Source organism: Calonectris borealis, chromosome 8 (genome assembly GCF_964195595.1).
Source record: "Calonectris borealis chromosome 8, bCalBor7.hap1.2, whole genome shotgun sequence".
NCBI classification, from domain to species: Eukaryota; Metazoa; Chordata; class Aves; order Procellariiformes; family Procellariidae; genus Calonectris; species Calonectris borealis.
In genome coordinates this window covers 13,085,430-13,103,091 of record NC_134319.1, presented here as the reverse complement: position 1 = coordinate 13,103,091, position 17,662 = coordinate 13,085,430, and the positions used below count along the sequence as shown (strand labels likewise).

Sequence of the window (17,662 nt, the reverse complement as noted above, 5' to 3'; positions counted from 1 at the left end):
AGGTGCCTGATAACATTCCTGTCTTGACTCCCTGTCTCTCTGCAGCTCTCTATGCTTTTCACAGAGGAGTGTGACAAAGTGCGGGACCTCATGCACGTGCATTCATTCAGCTACGACTTCCACTTGCGTATAGTCCACCAGTATCTGCTGGGTTCCCACATGACTCTCCGCCAGGGCTACCATCTCACCAGCTTCCTGGAGGATTTCATTGCCCACCACCCTGACATTCCCAAATTTGGCCGCAACCACGTTTTCCAAGGTGTGTAGCTCAACATGTGATCAGTCTGGGGTTGATCGCCAACCTGTAACTTGGCAAAAGGTTTCCAAGTGCTTTACAAATAAACCTGACCTTTGGAGTATGCAGGGAGATGACAGGGAGAGGGGCCCAGCTCCAGGGGAAGTCCTTGCTGCCCTGTTGTGGAGGGGAGGTGGGTTGTGCTAGAGCTCTTTCTCCCAGAGTAGTTTGTAGGACACTGCTCTGCCCAGGTAAGAGGCGCTGAGCATCTCCTGTGATAGCAATGTGTCCTCTTCCACTAGGCATGCTGGCCCTGCCCACCAACATGATCACTGCACACCAGCTGTACAACTACATCGCTGACCATGCCAACACCTACCACATGAAACCCCTACGCATGGCCCGTCCGGCCACGGGCAGTGACAACAAGAAGGGGACACCGGGCACAGAGCAGAATGAATATGCACTGGTCTCTATTTGGAACAGGTGAGTGCATCTGCTGCAAGTTCCTGGAGCTGCTGGAGATTGGTGGGCACCCCCTAGTCCTTGGGGACACTGCCCCTGGTGCCACTACGTGGTGCCAGGCAGCAGTTCTGCCCAGCTTTTCTGAGATGGCCAACAGGGGTGCTGTGCAGGTGTGCCCATGCATTTGACATTTCACATAGCACTTCCGAGGAGTCCTGCTGTGTCAAATTCCTCATGCCCAATAGTTATGTTATGACCAAGAGCTCTGGGGAAACAAAGTGAGGTCCCCTTCATACTGATGTGCTTTTACTCCCAGCTCGGGCTCCTACAAGGACTCTGAAGGTCTGCGTCATCATGATGACTTCGATGTGTCCCTCCTGGTGTGTCACAGTGCAGCACCGTTTGAGGAGCAGAGTGAGGCAGAGAGACGTATGCTCCGGTGAGCACTGGGGGCCCAGAGACATGACACCAAAGCTTCCTGGCTGGGGAGGAGGGCTCTAGGAGGGACTGGCTCTGTCTGGGACATCACAGGCAGGTTTGGTGCTGTCTGGGGAGGATCCTCGCAGGGAACTGGGCAGTGGGGTATCTGTCCTTGTCTGGGCAGAGAAGCACCCTTACTGGCAGGGACAGAGGTGCCCAGGATTCGTTTGCAGACCAGCTGAGAAGGGAGCAGCCCTTCCCCAGGTCATAAGTGTCTCCTTGCTCTCAGCTTGCGTTTCTACGTCATCATGACTAGCCAGCGGGAGCTCTTCCCCCGGCTCACAGCCGATATGCGACGCTTCAAGAAGCTGCCGCGCTTGCAGCGGGAAGTGCTGGAGCCTGTGGTGGGCCGGGCGGCGTGGGAGGCAGCGGAGCCAGAGACAAGCCTGGGGCGGCAGCAGCCAGCAGAGCGGGAGCTGTGGCAGGACGTGGAGGACAGCAGCGAGTTCTACGCAGGGGGCACGCAAGTCAAACTGGGGCCTGGGCTCTTCTACACCTCGCCGCTCTTCCCCTTGCTGGCCTCTGAGGTGGCCTCAGCCCAGAAGCAGCTCAGCAGCATGGTGCAGCTGGCCAAGTGCCACTGCCGCAGGGACAACCTCTGGAAGCGCCTCTTCCTCCTGGAGCCTCTGGCTTCTGACAAGCTGAAGCTGGGCAAGCTCTCGCTGGTGGAGCTGGAGGAGCTGCTCGACGCCGTGCATGGGAAATCCATTGCTGATGTCGACCCCCAGCTGGTGAGCAGCAGGGGTGGAGTCATGGTGCACAGCAGCCGCTGTTCTGCTCTGGGGAGGGAGTGGGGTGCTGGCTGAAGGGCCTGCAGGGCACATTTCTTCCTGCTTGGTGGGAAGATAGAGGCAGGAACATAGCTCCTAGCTGGCAGGGGAAGGGGAGGCTGCATAGACCGCATCTATGGAGAGCGGATAGCTCTGGGTTAGTGCTCCTCAGTGGGCTGTGATGGATGCATCTGATTTGGGGTCTGAAGGCTGCTGTGGCATTATGGCTGCTGGTGCCATGGCTAGAGGGAGGCTGAAATCAGCCCTTTTCCATGCCCACAGGGATGTTTCCTCACCATGACAGTCTCCTGGTATCAGAGCCTCATCAAAGTGCTGTTGAGCCGCTTTCCCCAGAGCTGTCGGCACTTCCACAACGCTGAAACCGGCACCCAATACCTGGTAAGTCCCAGCCCGTCACCCACCTGCAGCCTCTCTCCCCTGTCCAGGGCCCCTGCCTGCTGTGGCTGCTCACAGTGTGAGCCTGGCATGTGCTGTCAGGACAATGTGGACACTGTCATGATGTTGCTCTCCACTCTGCTACTGGTGCAGCGTGAGGTGTGTGCTCCTGTGGTGCAGCAGTGCCTGTTTGTCTGCCCCCAGGCAGGCAGGACACGCTTCACACCCAGAGCCTCATGCCATAGCCCCATGGTTTGGCAGTGTCACCTGTGAGCCAGGCAGACTTGCACCTTCACGGCTCTATCATGCCACTCGTCCTGCACATCAGCACATCCCTGGGTGGGTGTCGTTCATATCACTGTCCTGGGGTTTGTGCTGTCTCCTTTGCAATGTGTGCTATGGCTCTCTTGACAGGTTGTGCTCAACCAGAAGTTTACAGATTGCTTCGTTCTTGTGTTTCTTGATTCCCATTCAGGAAAGACGGTAAGAACTTGGGAACGTAAGAGCAGCTCTATTGGGTCAGGCTGGGAGTCTGTCTAGATTCATCCAGCAGTTGTGAAGGGCAGGTGCCCGTAGGGAGAATAAGAGCAAGTCAAGAAGCGTGTTAACACCTTTCCCAATTACTGTCCCAACGTCTGACAAACTGTGGCCCAGGCCTGTCATGAGCTAGAGGTGGCCTTTGCATTTAGTTAACAGCCCTCTGCAGCTTTATTTCCTTTGGTTAATTTGTGGCATCCATGATTTCCCCTGGCTTGCTGCTTCATGATGCAATTACAGTCTAGGTGAAGAGCTACCTTCCTTGGTCTGTATTTGAACCTCCTGCTTTTTCATCTGATGCCCCTTTGTTCTTGTATTGGAAAACGGTGAGCAGTTGATCCCCTTTTGCTTCACAGGGTTGCTTTTGGATCATGCTCTCAGCTGTCTTTCTATCCAGGCTAAAGAGTCCTTCTGTATTCAGTCCAAAGCCAGAGCACACTGGGCTGGCTGGGAGGGGTCACTAGTGCTGCGGGCTGCTCCTACCTGGGCAGAAAGGAAGGGGACCTGCACTGTGAGGGTCCCAGCAAACGTGCAAGGGCCTTGGCCTTCATTGGACTTGAGGGCAAAAATACTCTGCTTTCAGCTGTGCTCGCAGGCAGGGTGCAGGATGGGTCACAGGGAATGCAGCTCCATGTGAGAGTGGGGGATCTGCAAAATGCTTCAGTCTACAGTAAGGCTTTTGCAGAGACTGCAGCATATGTGATCCCTTTGTAAATAAATCACAATCCATCTTAAAAGCAGGTAGAGACAGAGGAGGTGGTGCCTGCTGGAAGGCTGCTCAGTGCCTCCTGCTACCTGATGGTGAAAAGCCCTTCCCATTTTGTGGTGGAGCTTTTGTCGTGGCCTGTTCTATCCTCTTCATGCCAGCGGTAGCTCAGAGCTGAAACTGCTCTTCACTGTGTGGGTACCTGCTTCCTCCCTGGTCCTCTAGATTCACCTCCACATCTGAAGGTGGAATTTTTATTAACTCTGTGTTGCTGTGTTAAGCAAGCCAAGCTCTTAAGCCTGCTTTCCCTTCTCCGGTGGCTTCATTGTCATTCAGAGCCCTTCAGGGCTCAGGTCAGCCTTTGTAAATACAGGTATTTGGGACTGCACCCAGTATTCCTGAGGAGTGTCAGCAGAACCTTCTGTGATTGCACTAAGGCTTTTCCGTCCCTGCGCAGTCCTTTTGGTACAGCTTAGGGTGGTATTTGCCTTTTCATGGTCATGTCTCACTGGTCATAGTGTCATCTTGTGGTCACTGATATGACACACCCAGACACTCCATCGCCTCTCCCAATGATTCCCATCTTATAACAGAAATCCTTCGTGTTCCTCACAGTGTATTTCACGCTTAACATTCATCCCATTCCTGTGGCTTCTCAAAAGTCTCTAGGGCTTTTTTTGCATTATCCCAATCCTCTTTTGTATTACTGCCTCAAATTTTATCAGCATGCTCCTCATCTTTGTGCCAGACTCATTGAAGTACTAGGCAATATGAGTCCCAAAACCTGTCCTGGAGGAACTCCATTTGTAACCTCTCTCCAGCCTGCTACTTCCCCTTTCAGCACTACCATTTTCACCTTATAATTTTTGCATTAATTCCTATCTTTTCAGCTTACCTAAATTTCCCATGTGGCACTACATCAAATCCTTCCTGAAGCTGAGATAAGATATACCATGATACCTTTATCTAGAAATATTACCTTATCAAAGAGAACTCCAGTGTTAGCGCGTCACTTTGGTAACACTGAGCTGCATTTTCCTTTTGGTTCTTTCTCTCCAAGCCTGCTCTAAAGCCTTGCACGCTGCCAGAGTTATGCTCACAAATCACTTTCTCTTCCCTCTTGAATAATTGTGGTGCATTTGCTGTTTTGCAGTTACACAGCTGTTCTCATGGCTTTATGAGTTTGTTAGGGGACCCCGGCTACTAGATGCGCTGCATTTCAGCTCTGGAGAACATCCAGGCCCTGTGTCTTGCCTCCATGACGCTGATCTCAGTGTACTGAGTTGCTTGCGTTTTTTCTTCTGCTTCAGCTGCTGCAACCTTCTCTTCTGAACCCTGTTCTCTGCCCCCCTCTGCCCTTGCCTGCCTTGTCAGTACAGTCACTAATGAGAATGGAGCAGCCAGCATTTATTTTTAGGATTGCAGTTATTACATTTAATCTCCTCCCCTTCCCCATTTGTTGCACTCCTACTCTTTGCCTTAGAGGAAGAAATTTCCCTCTAATTTCCCTGGAAGCCCCTATTACTGTGGAGGCAGTAGGATCCCTTCCTTTCCTGAGGCTGCTGCTGGGGTTGGTATAACTGCAGATGCATGGGGGCTGGGACGGAAGGAGTGGGCAAGTTCTTGCACCTAATTTCCACCAGGAAAATTGGGTGGCGGCTCAAACATGCTCTGTCACAGGAGGAGGCACTAGCTTAGTGCTGTTGGCATTTTGGGACTTCTCCCAGTATCTGCCCGACATGGCCAAGCAAGTGCCCACGCATCTGGGCTACGGACTGCACAGTGCTTGTCTGAATCCTGCCCACTGACCCGCTCTTTCTTCTCAGCAGAGCCTCACCGTGGTTTTCCGGGAGCCGTTCCCCGTGCAGCCCCAGAACAGCGAGAGCCCTCTGCCACAGCTTGTGTCCACGTACCACCACCTGGAGTCAGTTATCAACACTGCCTGCTTCAACCTCTGGACAGGCCTGCTCTAGCACTGGCACCCACATCCTGGAGCGATACACATCCCGGACCTCCCGGCGCGGCTGTGCCATGAGTGACGATGGGGAAGAACAGGCCTCTGGGAGGGACCTGTGCTCTGGCACTGCAGGCAGCGCTGCTAGCGGCACGCGTGGGTACTGAACTGCGCCTGGGGATGTGCGAGGGCAGCCTGCTTCCTCCTCTTGGGCTGCAGCCCCAGCTGTACCTCCATCTTCGCTGGCTGGCTGGTGGCCCTCGCTGCGCTGTTTTCGGTGGGTTTGATACTGAACGACTTTGAACCGAACCGCAAGGGCAGGAGCTTGGCTGCTGTGGCTTGGCTGAAGCAGAGCAGCTCCCAGGGACATGGCTTTGGCATCTGCAGGTGAGTTCTGCCTGCTGGGAAGGCACGGAGAAGCACACACATCACGTCTTCTGCACAGGGCAGCACTGCACAGCGCTCTGGCTTTAGGCTGAAAGACTCCTGGACTTCAGGGCTCTGGGCAGTGAGGCTGCCTATTTCTGGCCCTTTGCTTTTATCAGGAGAGCACCGAATGGGACAGGAAGGGTGAACTGGACCAGGGGAAGGTTTTATGGAGATGTACATTAAAGCCATTGATATATCTATGAAATAAACTGAACCAGATCCCCACTCACGTGCCATAGGCTAGGATGTGGAAAGCCTCACATAGGGGATGCAGGGGCAACCCTGGCTGCAGGAGGCGCTGGGTTTGCACTGGAGTCTGATACTTGCTGTGGAGCAGGAGCAGCAGGGCAGTCAGCCCCCAGGCTGTCACCTCGGCTCGGGCAGCCTGCGAGAGGGCTGCTCACTTCACTTTCCCCACCTACTGCAGGCTCAGTGTTGGGCACTGGCAGCAGCCTTGAGAACTGCAGGACTTGGAAGCCCAGAGCCCTCTTCCCACAACTCCAGGCACCAGCTGGAGCTGAACTAGGAAAACCCGTGCTCCCCTCAGCGGGGGGACTGGAGAGCTCTCCCTGGACACCCCTGCAGACTGGAGGTGAAGGTGCTCCTGTGTACCTCAAGTCACCTACAGTGGTGCTCAGGCCATCCCCAAATTATGATGTGCTGCAGATGGTGCTTGAGTAGATAACAGTCCAACTGCTTGGGCTGGCCCAAGGGCCTGGGAAAGGGCAATAGGACATAGATGCTCCTAACTTTGCCCCAAGTCGTAGAGAAGACATACATGCTCCTCTGTTAAGCCATTGCTTTGACTTTTATTCCAGCGTTTTCCTTGGTTTACTCTGCTGCCTTGCTGGTCCCACCATGCTGCAGGCCTCGGCTCTCCCAGTACGAGCGCAGCCAACCCAGACCTTCCAGAGTGTCTCCTGCAGTGACAGACAAGGTCTCCTGCTGGCACCCCCAGGCAAGCTGGAGCAGCTGCTGTTCTGGGCAGGGCTCTCATCCCCAGGTAGGAACACTGATGCCCACTGCCTGCCACTCCCCAGGACATGCGTGCCTTTGCACAGTCCCCAGCCAGCTGGTCCATGCTGGGACCTGCCAATGGGGCTCGGACCACCCACAGCCCACAGGCCCACTCACCTTTCGGAGCATACTCGCACCCCACGTAGCCAGTGTAGCCGAGGGACTCCAGGAGCTCAAAGATATAGGGGAAGTTCAACTCCCCAGGGCTGTTGGGCTCGTGGCGCCCTGGCACCTGTGCAATCTGGATATGACCTAAGGAGGGAGTGGGAGATGCTCTGCCCAAGGCAGCCCTGCCTGCAGCCTTCTCTAGGCATGGGACAAGGTGACCCAAGAGCAGACCCTTGCCCCTAGCCAGCCACAGCAGAGCGTGGGGCCGTAGGGCCCCATCTCAAAGCCACAGAGGAGCCGGTCTGGGTGCAGGGCATTACCGATGAGTGGGAAGTATGTCTCCAGGTTGCGTGACAAATTCCCATCCATGATCTGGCAGTGAAAGAGGTCCTGTGGGAGAGAGAGGAGACTGATGGTGCAGCTGTTCACAAGGGAGCGGTCGAGGACGGCTGTGCTACGGTCCCTGTCCCTCCTCACGTCCCCAGGAGGGGATAACAAGCCCATAGCCCCTGGGACTTCCCTGTGGACCTGTGCAAGGTTCCCTGGTGGAGGGCGGACGCTGGACATCTTCAACGCTGACTCACCAGCTGCAGCTTCAGGTTGGGCCGTCCCACCTTCTCCAGCATGGCAGCAGCTAAGGGTGCAAGAAATGAGAGACCATCACCCCCAGGCTGGAAGCTTCATGGTGAAGCTCTGAGACTCCCGTTCATCAGCTGTGCTCCCTCAGCATCACCCTGCAGGTGGGGCAACCTCTGCCTTTCAGACTTTGGGGATCCTTCTCCTCCCTTGAAGGAGACTTTGGGGAGAGATGTCTGCCTTACCTTGGTGTGGGGTGTTCAGAAAGTAGCGAGGGTCAGTGATGCGGTTGTTAATAGGCTCCACCAGTCCAATCATGTCTTCCTGTAACACAGTAATGTCACCCTGCAGAGCATCCTGTCACCTCTGCAGCAGGCAGCACTCCCTCCCCGTGCCAGGCTGCTGGGGGATTCTCCATCCTCGGTACCCTAAGAGCTACACCCATGGAGCAGGACCTGTTCCCCACTTACCTGGGCCAGGAGGTCAGCAGCGTATCTGAGATTCTCAATGAAGGTGGTTTCCATCTTGCCTGCCACTGCTGCCCGGTCTGTGCCTAGGGGAACCCGTCCAGCCATCAGGTGGATCCTGCAGACATAGAGAGATCAGCCACAGGCAGCAGCTCCACTCTCCCAGCAGAATACACCTTCCTCTGCTGATGGAAAATGGGGCCAGGCTGGGAGAGCAGAAACAGATGGGGGTAAGAGGAGCCATGTCCCGTGCAGGAGGCATGACAGGCGCCAGTGAGCTGCAGGGACACAAACCTGCACCATCCCACCTCAGTACGCAGCGGGACATCTTTGAACCTTTTGCCTGACAAATTGCAGACCTTGATTCTTCCCTCTTTTGCCAGCTGCCTCCAGCTCTCCCACCCCATGGCTGGAGCTTTCCTGGGGTCTCGCTCCTGGAGCGTGCAGGCGTGCTGCCTCTGCCAGGGGCAGGTTGATGCCTTGTCTCACCACTTGCTGGCTTAGAGCAGGGAGGGGACAGTGGCCAGTTCTGGGCTATGGCAGGCTGCATGGAATGCTCAATGGCCGGGCAAGAGCAAGGCTCTTCAGCGACTATTTGGGGAAGTCAAAAACCTTTTCAATCTGCCCGTTATCAGAGTGTGCAAATGGGTCTGGGCAACACCCGGCCTGCCTGGCCCATGCCCTCTGCAGGGCTTTAGACTGCCTTTCTAAGGGAAAGAGCAATGCAAAGTAAATGGAATAAAAGGGCCACGTTGGTTTTCTGAAGGGGGGTTGTGCCAGGCTAATTGCAACTCTTACGGTGTCTCTGCTGTGCTGTGATCAGTGTGTCCTTCAATAAAGCAACTGTTGCGGTGTCCCAGGGGAAATGACTGGTATAATTGGGGAGGAAAAAGGGAGGATTATCACGGGACTGTTGTGTGGAGGTGCAGACAAGAGCCACCACAGGGAACGGCAGGGTTGGACTAGAGTGCCTGCCAGCTTTGGGGCTGCTCCCAGCGAGCACGTTAAGGCCGTGGCCCCGCACGCAGGGGTTTGCAATGAACTGGCTCCCGCCCGATGCAGCCCAGCGGGGAGGGACGCTGCCCAGGAGAGGCTCCGTGACCCGGCGGGCTGGAGGCACAGTGGTGCAAAGGGCGAGCCGCACTCAGAAGAGCTGGAGCAGGAGGGCTGCGGAGGAGTGCTTCGGTGCCGCCGGGGCCGGGAACCCGCAGCCGGGGGGAGCCGAGGCGCCGCAGGAGCGGGGTTCTCCCTCGTACCTACCTGGGGCAGCCCACCGCCTTGGCGTACTGCACCGCCGCGGCCAGGCCCTCGCGGAAGGCAGCCTGGCGCCCGGGCACGGCCGCCAGCCCCATCTCGCCCGCCTCCTGGTCCCCTAGGAGAGAGCGGCGCGGTCAGCGGCACCGGGGCACCCCCGCGCCCCCCGCCCACGCAGCCCGCGGGACGCGGCGGTACCGGGAGGTGTGTTGAGGAGCACGATCCGCACCCCCGCCCGCTCCGCCGCGGCCCGCAGCGCCTGGGCCGGGCAGCCCGCAGGCCAGGCCGCCTCCGCCGCCCCGAACCCGGCGGCCGCCGCCGCCTCCAGCCGCGCCGGCAGCCCCGGGAGCTCCGGGAACAGCCACGAGAGGTTAGCGGAGAAGCGCAGCAACATGGCGGGCAGCGGGGCGGGGCCAGCGACAGTAGGGGCGGGGCTATGCAGAGTAGGGGCGGGGCCGAGGCGGTGCGGGAGCGCGCCGCCCCGTGGCGGGAGGCAGGGGCAGCACGGCTGCTGCGTCCCGCGTGGGCAGCGGCGGCTGCGGGCAGCAAGGACCCACCCGTGGGGCTGCTGGAAGGGCCCCCATCAGCTGGGGCAGTGCTGGAGCGCAGCCTCTCCCCAGCAGCTCACGGCTCCGATGCCCGTAGCACTCTGCCCTGTGAGTGTGCAGCAAGGGGATGGCTCCATGCACAACTGCAGCCATGCCAGTGCAAGGGGCCACAGGGCCCGTGTGGGTCAGCAGCTGCACGCCGCACCCCAGCAGGCAGAGCCGGCCCCATGCTGCCTGTGACACAGGTGGGGTTGCTGTCTTCATCGCAGGGGCTGCGGGACAGGGGCGTGCTGGGGGCAGCCGTCGCACAGCACGGCTGGCGTCCTCCCTGGGAAAGCTGTTTTTGCCAGGTGTTGGCCTGACATACACAAAGCGCCGTGTTAATTGGTTTCCTGGGGAGCTTGTCTCTAACGGTGTCTCATTATGCGAGAAACGTTTTCTCTTTTGTCCCACGCTCTGCATATTTTACCATAAAATGTTCATCTCCACTCCACAGAGCTGTGGCTCCAGTGTGCAGGACTCCGACCTCTGTGGTGCCCGTGGCCAGCCCCGTGTCCCCCGTCCCTGTCCCCTGTGCTCTCTGCACCTCCAGGCACAGCTCGCAGGCGGCACGGGTGGGGTATGTGTCCTGTCCAGCCCATGGCTGCCCAGGGGCTGTGCCGTGGCTGGCAGAGGTGGCACCATGAGCCGTGGACATTTTGCAGCCCCTTGTGCTGAGCCTGTTTCTGGGGGCTCTCACCTGCCTGCCTGTGCCTGGGGAGCCCTACATGCTCCGGCTCCTCCGTGACCGCGGCAGAAGCCCTCCGCAGCCCCCAGCCCTGTGTCCGCTGCAGGCCCCAGTAATTCACAGCAGTTTGGGAGAGCCCAGCAGCAGCTCCACCTCGGCAGAGGCCAGCCACAGCGAGAGGTTTTTGGTGGGGGGTCAGGGCAGCGCCAGCAAAGGGGAAAGCAGTGGCGAAGCTATCCATTAAAGAGTCTCAACTCAATTAAGGCTATTGATTAATCAATTAGAAGCAGTTTGACTCAACTTCTCAGTAATAATCCAAACTGTCCCCAGTGATGGACAGCTGTGTGGGGGGTGGCGTCCGTGTCCCCAGTACATGCATCCCCAGTGCACATGTCCCCAGCACACATCCCAGTGCACGTCCCCAGCACATGCGGCCCCAGCACATGGAGTGCTCCCACCCGCCGAGGCCATGCACCGCGCCGGCCCCAGCAGTCCTGGCTGCATCCCCAGCTGGAGGCCGGGCACTGGGCCGGGGCAAAGCCCAGGAGGTGATGGGTGGGAGCATCAGCCTTTGCTGGGGGGGCAGGGAATAAAATCAGCCGAGCCCAGCATGTGGAAGACCTGGGCAGTGAGATGGAAATTTGGGGACCTCCCGCGGCAAACCTGCCCTGCTGACGGCAAGCGAAGCTGCTCGGCTCTGCGCTGAAGCATTAATGGTGTCTTTATATCTCTAGTAATATATCGCATTGATTTTCTCTTGTTATAACTGCGGTTCCTGCAGTGCAGGCCGGTGTTTTGTCACTTTACCTTGACAGGGCGCAGTGGATTTACTCTCTGCCGTGCCACTTGCTGCTCTGGAGCCGTGTGCCTGCGCCCAGCACCTGCTGTCTGGGGGGCTGGCATGAGTGCGGGGTCAGACTGGCCCCTGTGTCCCCCCAGGGAGGTGGGGAGGGGGCCCAGCGGGGCGCTGGCGTGGGAGGGCAGCTGGGTGTCCAGCATCCCTGCTGCCGCACAGGAGTTTTATTGGCCCAAAGAAAATGCAGCTCCTGCACATTTTATTAGCGAGCTGACATTTCGGCACAGACCCGGCTCTGGCCGGGTGGGGTGGGGAGGCAGTGGGTGGCCCCCCACCTTAGGGTGCCCTGCGGTGCCAGCAGAGGCAGCTGAGCCAGCCCCCCCCAGACCCCACTGCAGTGGGGGGCACCAGTCCTCCCAGTACCCCATAAATCCCCCAGCTTGTTGTGCTGCAGGGAAGGTTTTATCTCTCTCCCTTTTTATGAAACAGATTTTAATTTAAATTGACATTTCTGTATTTTAACTACCTGTGCCTGGGCTCCGAGGCAGCTCGGCTGGCACCCTGGGGATCAGGAGGGCCCCGGTGCTGCAGGCTGGGGTGGCTGGGTGGCACTGTCCCACTGGAGCATGTCACCCCCGTCCCTCCTGGGCACTTCTAGACCTCTCCCGCTCCCCCTGCGCCCCGTGGCTGTGTGAGGCGATCTGGGGCTGGGACTGGGAGAGGGCACCCTTGGAGTTCCTTCCTCCCTGGGCTTTCCTCTTTGCTGTAAAGTATCCCAATATTTTGCAACCGTATTTGGTTTTCGGCTTTTATAGGCAAGTAAATTCTAGCCTTTTTATGTGTAGAAAAAGGCTGGGAAAAATGATCCGCGTGTGACCCAGCATCACGTGGAGGCAGCTGGAAGAGCTTTGCTTGTATTAAATCTCATGATTTTTCACCAAAGACAGTCTTCCCCAAGCCCATCCCCTCTGGGTGCGAAGGGACCAAGAGATGAAAAGCCTCTCCAGCGGGGCCCAGCACCAACGCAGCCCCCTCTCCCCACCTGTGTCCCTGAGGCCAGTGTGTCCCTGCGATGGCCATGCCCCCTGCCCCATCACCCCCAGCCCCTGCCGGGGCGTCCCTCCCAGCTCCCTGGTTCTCCGGCTGTGTTGGGACAGGCTTTGCTGAGCGATGCAACCTGGCCGGCTGCACGTGTATCCCCAGCTCTCCTCCCTGTCCAGAATCCCACCCAAATTTCTTGGACCTCCCTGTTTTCACAGCTCTGGGCCCTGCTGGGGGTTTGGCTCAGCGACCTGGCACTGAAGGGATGCGCCAACCCGGTGCCCACTGGGGACTCTTTGGTGGGATCCATTGCTCCACTAGGTCCTTCTCCGCTTACCACAGTCCGTGCATACTGTGCAGAGAAAATTTGTTAATTAGTGTCTTTCTGCTGCTGAGCCGCCTGCTTTACTGCCGTCGAAGTCTGCTGTGCCCTTCGAAGCCACCTTTGCTGCTCAGCCTGTTTCCCCCTCCTGAAACGAAGGACCTGCCTGGGTTGCAAATGGCTAATGATGGGGTGCAGCAGGGCTATGCCGTAGCCACGGCTTATCCTGGTCCTGTGGGGTCCTCCCATCCTGGTGGGAGCCTCCTTCTCCTCCTCCTCCTCCTCCTCCTCCTCCTCCTCCTCCTCCTCTTCTTCTTCATCTTCGTCTTCTTCGTCTTCATCTTCGTCTTCTTCTTCTTCTTCTTCCTCCTCCTCCTCCTCCTCCTCCTCTTCTTCCTGCTGCTCCTCTCCCTCCACTCCTCCATCCCCTCCATCCCTCTATCCGCCCCATCCCTCCATCCCCTCTGTCCCTCTGTCCCCTCCATCCCTCCGGTCCCAGGCACCGGGCAGCATGTGGGAGATGCAGGGAAAGGCGCCAGCCCCTCCCAAAGCTGTGACGAAGATTTCTGCAGGATGAACAAGCACGTTGCCCCTCTCAGGCCTCCCTTTCTTACAGCCTGCAAAAACACTCGGGTAAAAGAAAATCTATACATCATATTATGGGAAACAAATGCCCAACCTTTGCCAGTTTATGGCTATTCTTCATTAGGGAGGATTGAACCAGGTGGGAACATGATATAAATCCTGGAGCCAGGAGGAGGAGGTGAGGACCGAGCACGCCCACGTCCCTGTGGCTCCTGGTGCGGGTGGGCTCTCCATCAGCTGGCTGGGATTTTCTTGCTATTCCAAGATTTCACGGGAAATTAATGAGGAGGCCAAATTCTCCTTCCAGCTCTTGGAGGAGGCCGGGGCGGGCGGTGCCTGGGCCCGCTGAGCTGGCAGATGTTGTTTAACATTCTCGGCAGTAATTAATAGATGGCTTCATCACTCTTGTATGATTCAAGCATGTCGTCCTGCTTCTCTCCAAATACAGAGCAGAAATATTTGTTAAACGTGGCTGGCGTTTTCGCGTGATCATTAGCACTCGAGCAGCTCTGGCGGCTGCAGGATTTATCGCCTTGCCAGGATTTCTTTTGGCCTTACAATGCTGTTGCCATCCCTCCCTCCACTGCCGGCCCCTCCTGGCGAGAGGCTCCCTTTATCACTTTCCCTCTGATTTATGTCCTGCCGGTTGCAACCTCTCCTTTACACCACGGTTATGGATTCCCCCCTTTTCCATTCATTACGCTGTGGCAGGATGGGCTTTGGCCGAACCGTCCCCCTGACCAGGGGCGCCCAGTGAAATTCAGCCTGGTGAGGCTCTGCAGGGATCGCTCCCACCAGCCGGTGCCCGTGGTGGGATGCAGGGGAAGGGTCCCCCCAGGATCCTTCAGCCCACAGCGCCCGAGTGGGCTGGCAAGGCCACCCCAAGCAGCGGCACATGTTGGGACACAACCCGGGTTGGGCTGGGCATGGTCACAGCAAGTGGTGGCCCGGGGAGCGGGGGCAGAGCTGGCTTGTGGGAGGTAGCAGCCCGTTAGCCAGCATCGCCAGTGCCCCGGGGAATCCCTGCAGAGACAAATTAATAGGAGCCTCCCAGCTCGTCCTCGCTTGCAAACAGAAGCGAGCAGGGTCCCCCCGGGAGCGCCGCGCTCACGGCGTGGCACAGCACAGTGTCAGCACCCGTGCCCAGAGCGGGGATGTGGTGGGGACGCAGGGAACGGGCACTTAGGAGGGCCCTGATGGCCACACTGATGGGGAGAGTGAGGCCCAGGGAGGGAAGGGGATGCTCCCACCGCCGCCAGCCCAGCTGAGCCAGGGCTGCCGAGGTGCCCGAGGTCTGGGCTCAGCCCTCCCCTGGTTGGGGGGCAGGGGCCCGTGCAGCCTGGCACCCCCAGGGCACAGCCTGGCCCCAGCTCCCATCCCCTCCCACAGCCCTGCAGGACTCAGGGACCAGCCCCGGCTCTGCCGGCCCCGGCACGCTCCAGCCCCGTGCCCCATGCCGTGGGGTGCAGGAGCTGACCTGCACGGCACCCCTCCCCAGCACGGCCCCCTGCAGCCCGGTCACCATGTTAAGCCATCTCTTAATTAATCAAGCTGATTGTAATGTGTTTTTAGGGCATTAAAATTCAATTGTGGAATTCTCCGCTGGCTGGGCTCGCAATGAATACAGAAGTTTGCCTAATTAGAGCTGACATGCAGCCGGCGGGAGAACCAGACAAACGGCCCCGTCAGGGCTGCCCGCCTCGCGCCCTCTTGCCAGGCCCCCAGCATCCCCATCCCTGCTGCTGTGGGGATGCGGTGGGGACCAGCACCTGCCATCGGCACCCAGACCCTGCCGTGGGCACAGGGAGGGCAGTGCTGCCCTGCCGCGGCGTCCCTGGGGACATCCCCAGCCGTGCGCCCATGCCAGCCCCCTGGCCGGGCACCAGCCAAGAGCAGCGGAGATGTTTCCTTATCAGCAGCATCAGGTCTTTGCTGTCATTACCATGGCAATTACCATCTCATTTGGAGTCTTTAGCTGCCATAATCTGTCTCTTGCACTGATTTATTCCGCAGGCCTCTTCCCCAGCCGTGAGGGAGGGAAGGTGCCATCAATAAGGAGGCAACGAGCTCCGTCTCCTGCAGAAACTTCTCCCCAGCCGGAGCGGAGCAGAGGTGCCCTGTGGCCAGAGCATCCTCCCGGCGAGGGCAGGGCTGTCCCCACAGCAGAGTGTGGCCAGGACCAAACCGAAACCTGCCACCTCCCGGCACCGGTTCGGAGCTGGTTCCCACAAACCTGATGCGTGTTTATTATTTCAGTTGCTGCTGGCACCAGCACACGTGGGGCTGAACCGGCCGAACATGCAGGCAGGCTGGGAAGCAGAGGAAGGTGTTCACCCTCTGGGGACAGAGGGACGCAGCTTCCTTGTCTTTCTCCTGTCTCCAGACTGGGCTGTTGCTTGGAGTTGGTTTTCTCTCCATTTGCTTCAGCCAGCACCTCCTGTGACTCCGCCAGCCACCAAGAGCTTCATGGAGACTTTTCTCACCTGCATTTGCCAACTGCCAAGTCGCACTTGCTGCTCCCAGCTTTCCCATTTCCCTGGGCTATGGGCACTCTCGCCTCCTTTTTTGCCTCTGCTCGCAACTGGGACATCTGGGGCTTTTCCAGACAGCAGTTTGGTGGTGGTCCCAGGGACATTGACAGCCACCGGACAGAGGTCCCCGGGTGCTGTGAGCTGCCCCAGAGGAGGGGCAGAGTGATGGGACGGGGACGATGGGACAGTGCCAGGTGACTGCCAGGCCCAAGCGGGTTCACACTCCTACCTGCTCCTACCTGCGCCCCACGCTGTGGTGGGATGCCTGGGGCAGGTGTGGGCTCAGCAGGGCAAGGGGAAGCCACCAGGTCTGGGCACAGGCAGGAAGCCACCGGGTGAGCCCCCACGCCACTGCTGAGCCCATCTGCAGGACAGAGTGGAGCGGGGCAGGCAGGGTGACAGCGGTGCCACCAGTCCTCGCAGCTCCATCCCAGTCCAGCAACATGGCTCCCATCCCACCCCTGCACCCACCACAGCTCACCCTGCCTGATGGAATCCATTTAGATGCAAAATCCCCAGAAAAAAGCAGTAATTAATGAAGTCCCTTTCATTACCATTATGCAAATGCGATTAATTTCAGCTGTTATGAATATGCAAATATTACAATTATGATCTAATTGCCAATGTGTGTAGGGGAGCGGGCAGAATATCAAGTCTCAGCCCAGGCCCCAGGAGCTTTGGGGTGCAGAGCTGTGCCGGGACGGTGCAGGCAGGCAGGAGGAGGGAGCCTGAGGGGGAATGCCCAGCTGGGGGGTCTCTGCCTGCTCCTTCGGGCTCAGCAGGAGCGTGTGTGCGGGGCCAGGTGGCAGGGACTCGCCTCGGCCACCGCCTGCCCGTGCCACGGGTCCTGCATGGACCCCCTCTACCTGTCCCCCAGTGCTCTGGGACAGGCTCCCCACTGCACTGCGATGCCTAACTCCTGCGCCGGGCAAGCCTGCACCAGGGCTGGGGCTGAAGGGGTCCCCAAAAACACTATCCGTCCTTCTCCAGCCCAGTTCAGCCTTATAAGACATTCATCCCTGGGCTGCAGGGAGGAGGAGGAGGAGGAGGAGGGTTACCAGGCAACTCGGTGCTGCATCGCCGGAGGGCAAGGAGGCAAATGGCAGCGGGAGGCAGAGACCTGCCCTGACCCCGCTCCCTCCCGTGGCCCAGGCGATGGTGGCCCGCTGCCCGTGGGGTGCCACCGCTGTTAGCAAACCCCAGCTGTGTGTCACCGGCCCCGCTGCAATCTCAGCACGGGGCCACCGTCACCCTCGCCGCGAGGGGGTCCTCTCCTCTGAGCCAGCGAGGCCCCCCCAGCCCTTCACCCACTATTTTTGGGGGGGTTCAGCAACCCCCACAGCCGAGGGTGCTCTGGGCTCGTGGTGGGGCTGCGGGGGACAGGCAGCGCAGCCGCTCTGGCAGGGGACGGGCGCCGGTGCAGAGTGAGTCTGCAGCAGGCAAGCTGGGCTGTAGGGATGTCCTCCGTGGGACCGTGGGGATGTCCTGCGTGGGACCATGGGGATGCCCTGCATGGGGCCATAGGGATGCTCTGTTTGGGGTTATGGGGATGCTCTGCGTGGGGCCACGGTCCCGCAGGAAGGCAGGGTGCAGGCAGGGTGCAGGCAGGGGCTGGGCGGTGCAGCCGGCCGCCAGCAGGCTGTGCTCCTGCACCCCACAGCACGCAGATGTCACGCACGGAAAGGCCAGCAGCAGGGCACGGCCCTCCCCGGGCCAGC

General features: G+C 58.8%; 2 protein-coding genes across 23 annotated transcripts in view; one reads left to right on the top strand and one right to left on the bottom strand.

The window, feature by feature from the left end:
• The window catches only part of SZT2 (SZT2 subunit of KICSTOR complex), a 64,347-nt gene extending 58,150 nt beyond the window's left edge, over window positions 1-6,197 (top strand). For 13 of the 22 annotated variants that reach the window (XM_075156009.1, XM_075156014.1, XM_075155999.1 and 10 more), the window contains 7 exons: window positions 46-259; window positions 538-721; window positions 1,017-1,139; window positions 1,410-1,911; window positions 2,233-2,349; window positions 2,761-2,829; window positions 5,416-6,197. In XM_075156009.1, coding sequence (XP_075012110.1) covers window positions 46-259; window positions 538-721; window positions 1,017-1,139; window positions 1,410-1,911; window positions 2,233-2,349; window positions 2,761-2,829; window positions 5,416-5,562 — 1,356 coding nt within the window. In that variant the 3' untranslated portion in view covers window positions 5,563-6,197. The remainder of the gene's footprint in view (window positions 1-45; window positions 260-537; window positions 722-1,016; window positions 1,140-1,409; window positions 1,912-2,232; window positions 2,350-2,760; window positions 2,830-5,415) is intronic. The other 9 variants (XM_075156018.1, XM_075156016.1, XM_075156002.1 and 6 more) reach the window with 2 other exon arrangements.
• Window positions 6,198-6,761: 564 nt separating this feature from the next.
• Window positions 6,762-9,804, bottom strand: HYI (hydroxypyruvate isomerase (putative)). Its single transcript, XM_075156019.1, has 8 exons — window positions 9,593-9,804; window positions 9,401-9,512; window positions 8,144-8,258; window positions 7,919-7,997; window positions 7,682-7,731; window positions 7,418-7,487; window positions 7,107-7,241; window positions 6,762-6,892 (listed from the first exon to the last, which is right to left on the bottom strand). The coding sequence occupies exons 1-8, from the start codon at window positions 9,786-9,788 to the stop codon at window positions 6,804-6,806; spliced, it is 846 nt and encodes a 281-aa protein (XP_075012120.1). The 5' UTR covers window positions 9,789-9,804; the 3' UTR covers window positions 6,762-6,803.
• Between the last annotated feature and the right edge of the window lie 7,858 nt (window positions 9,805-17,662).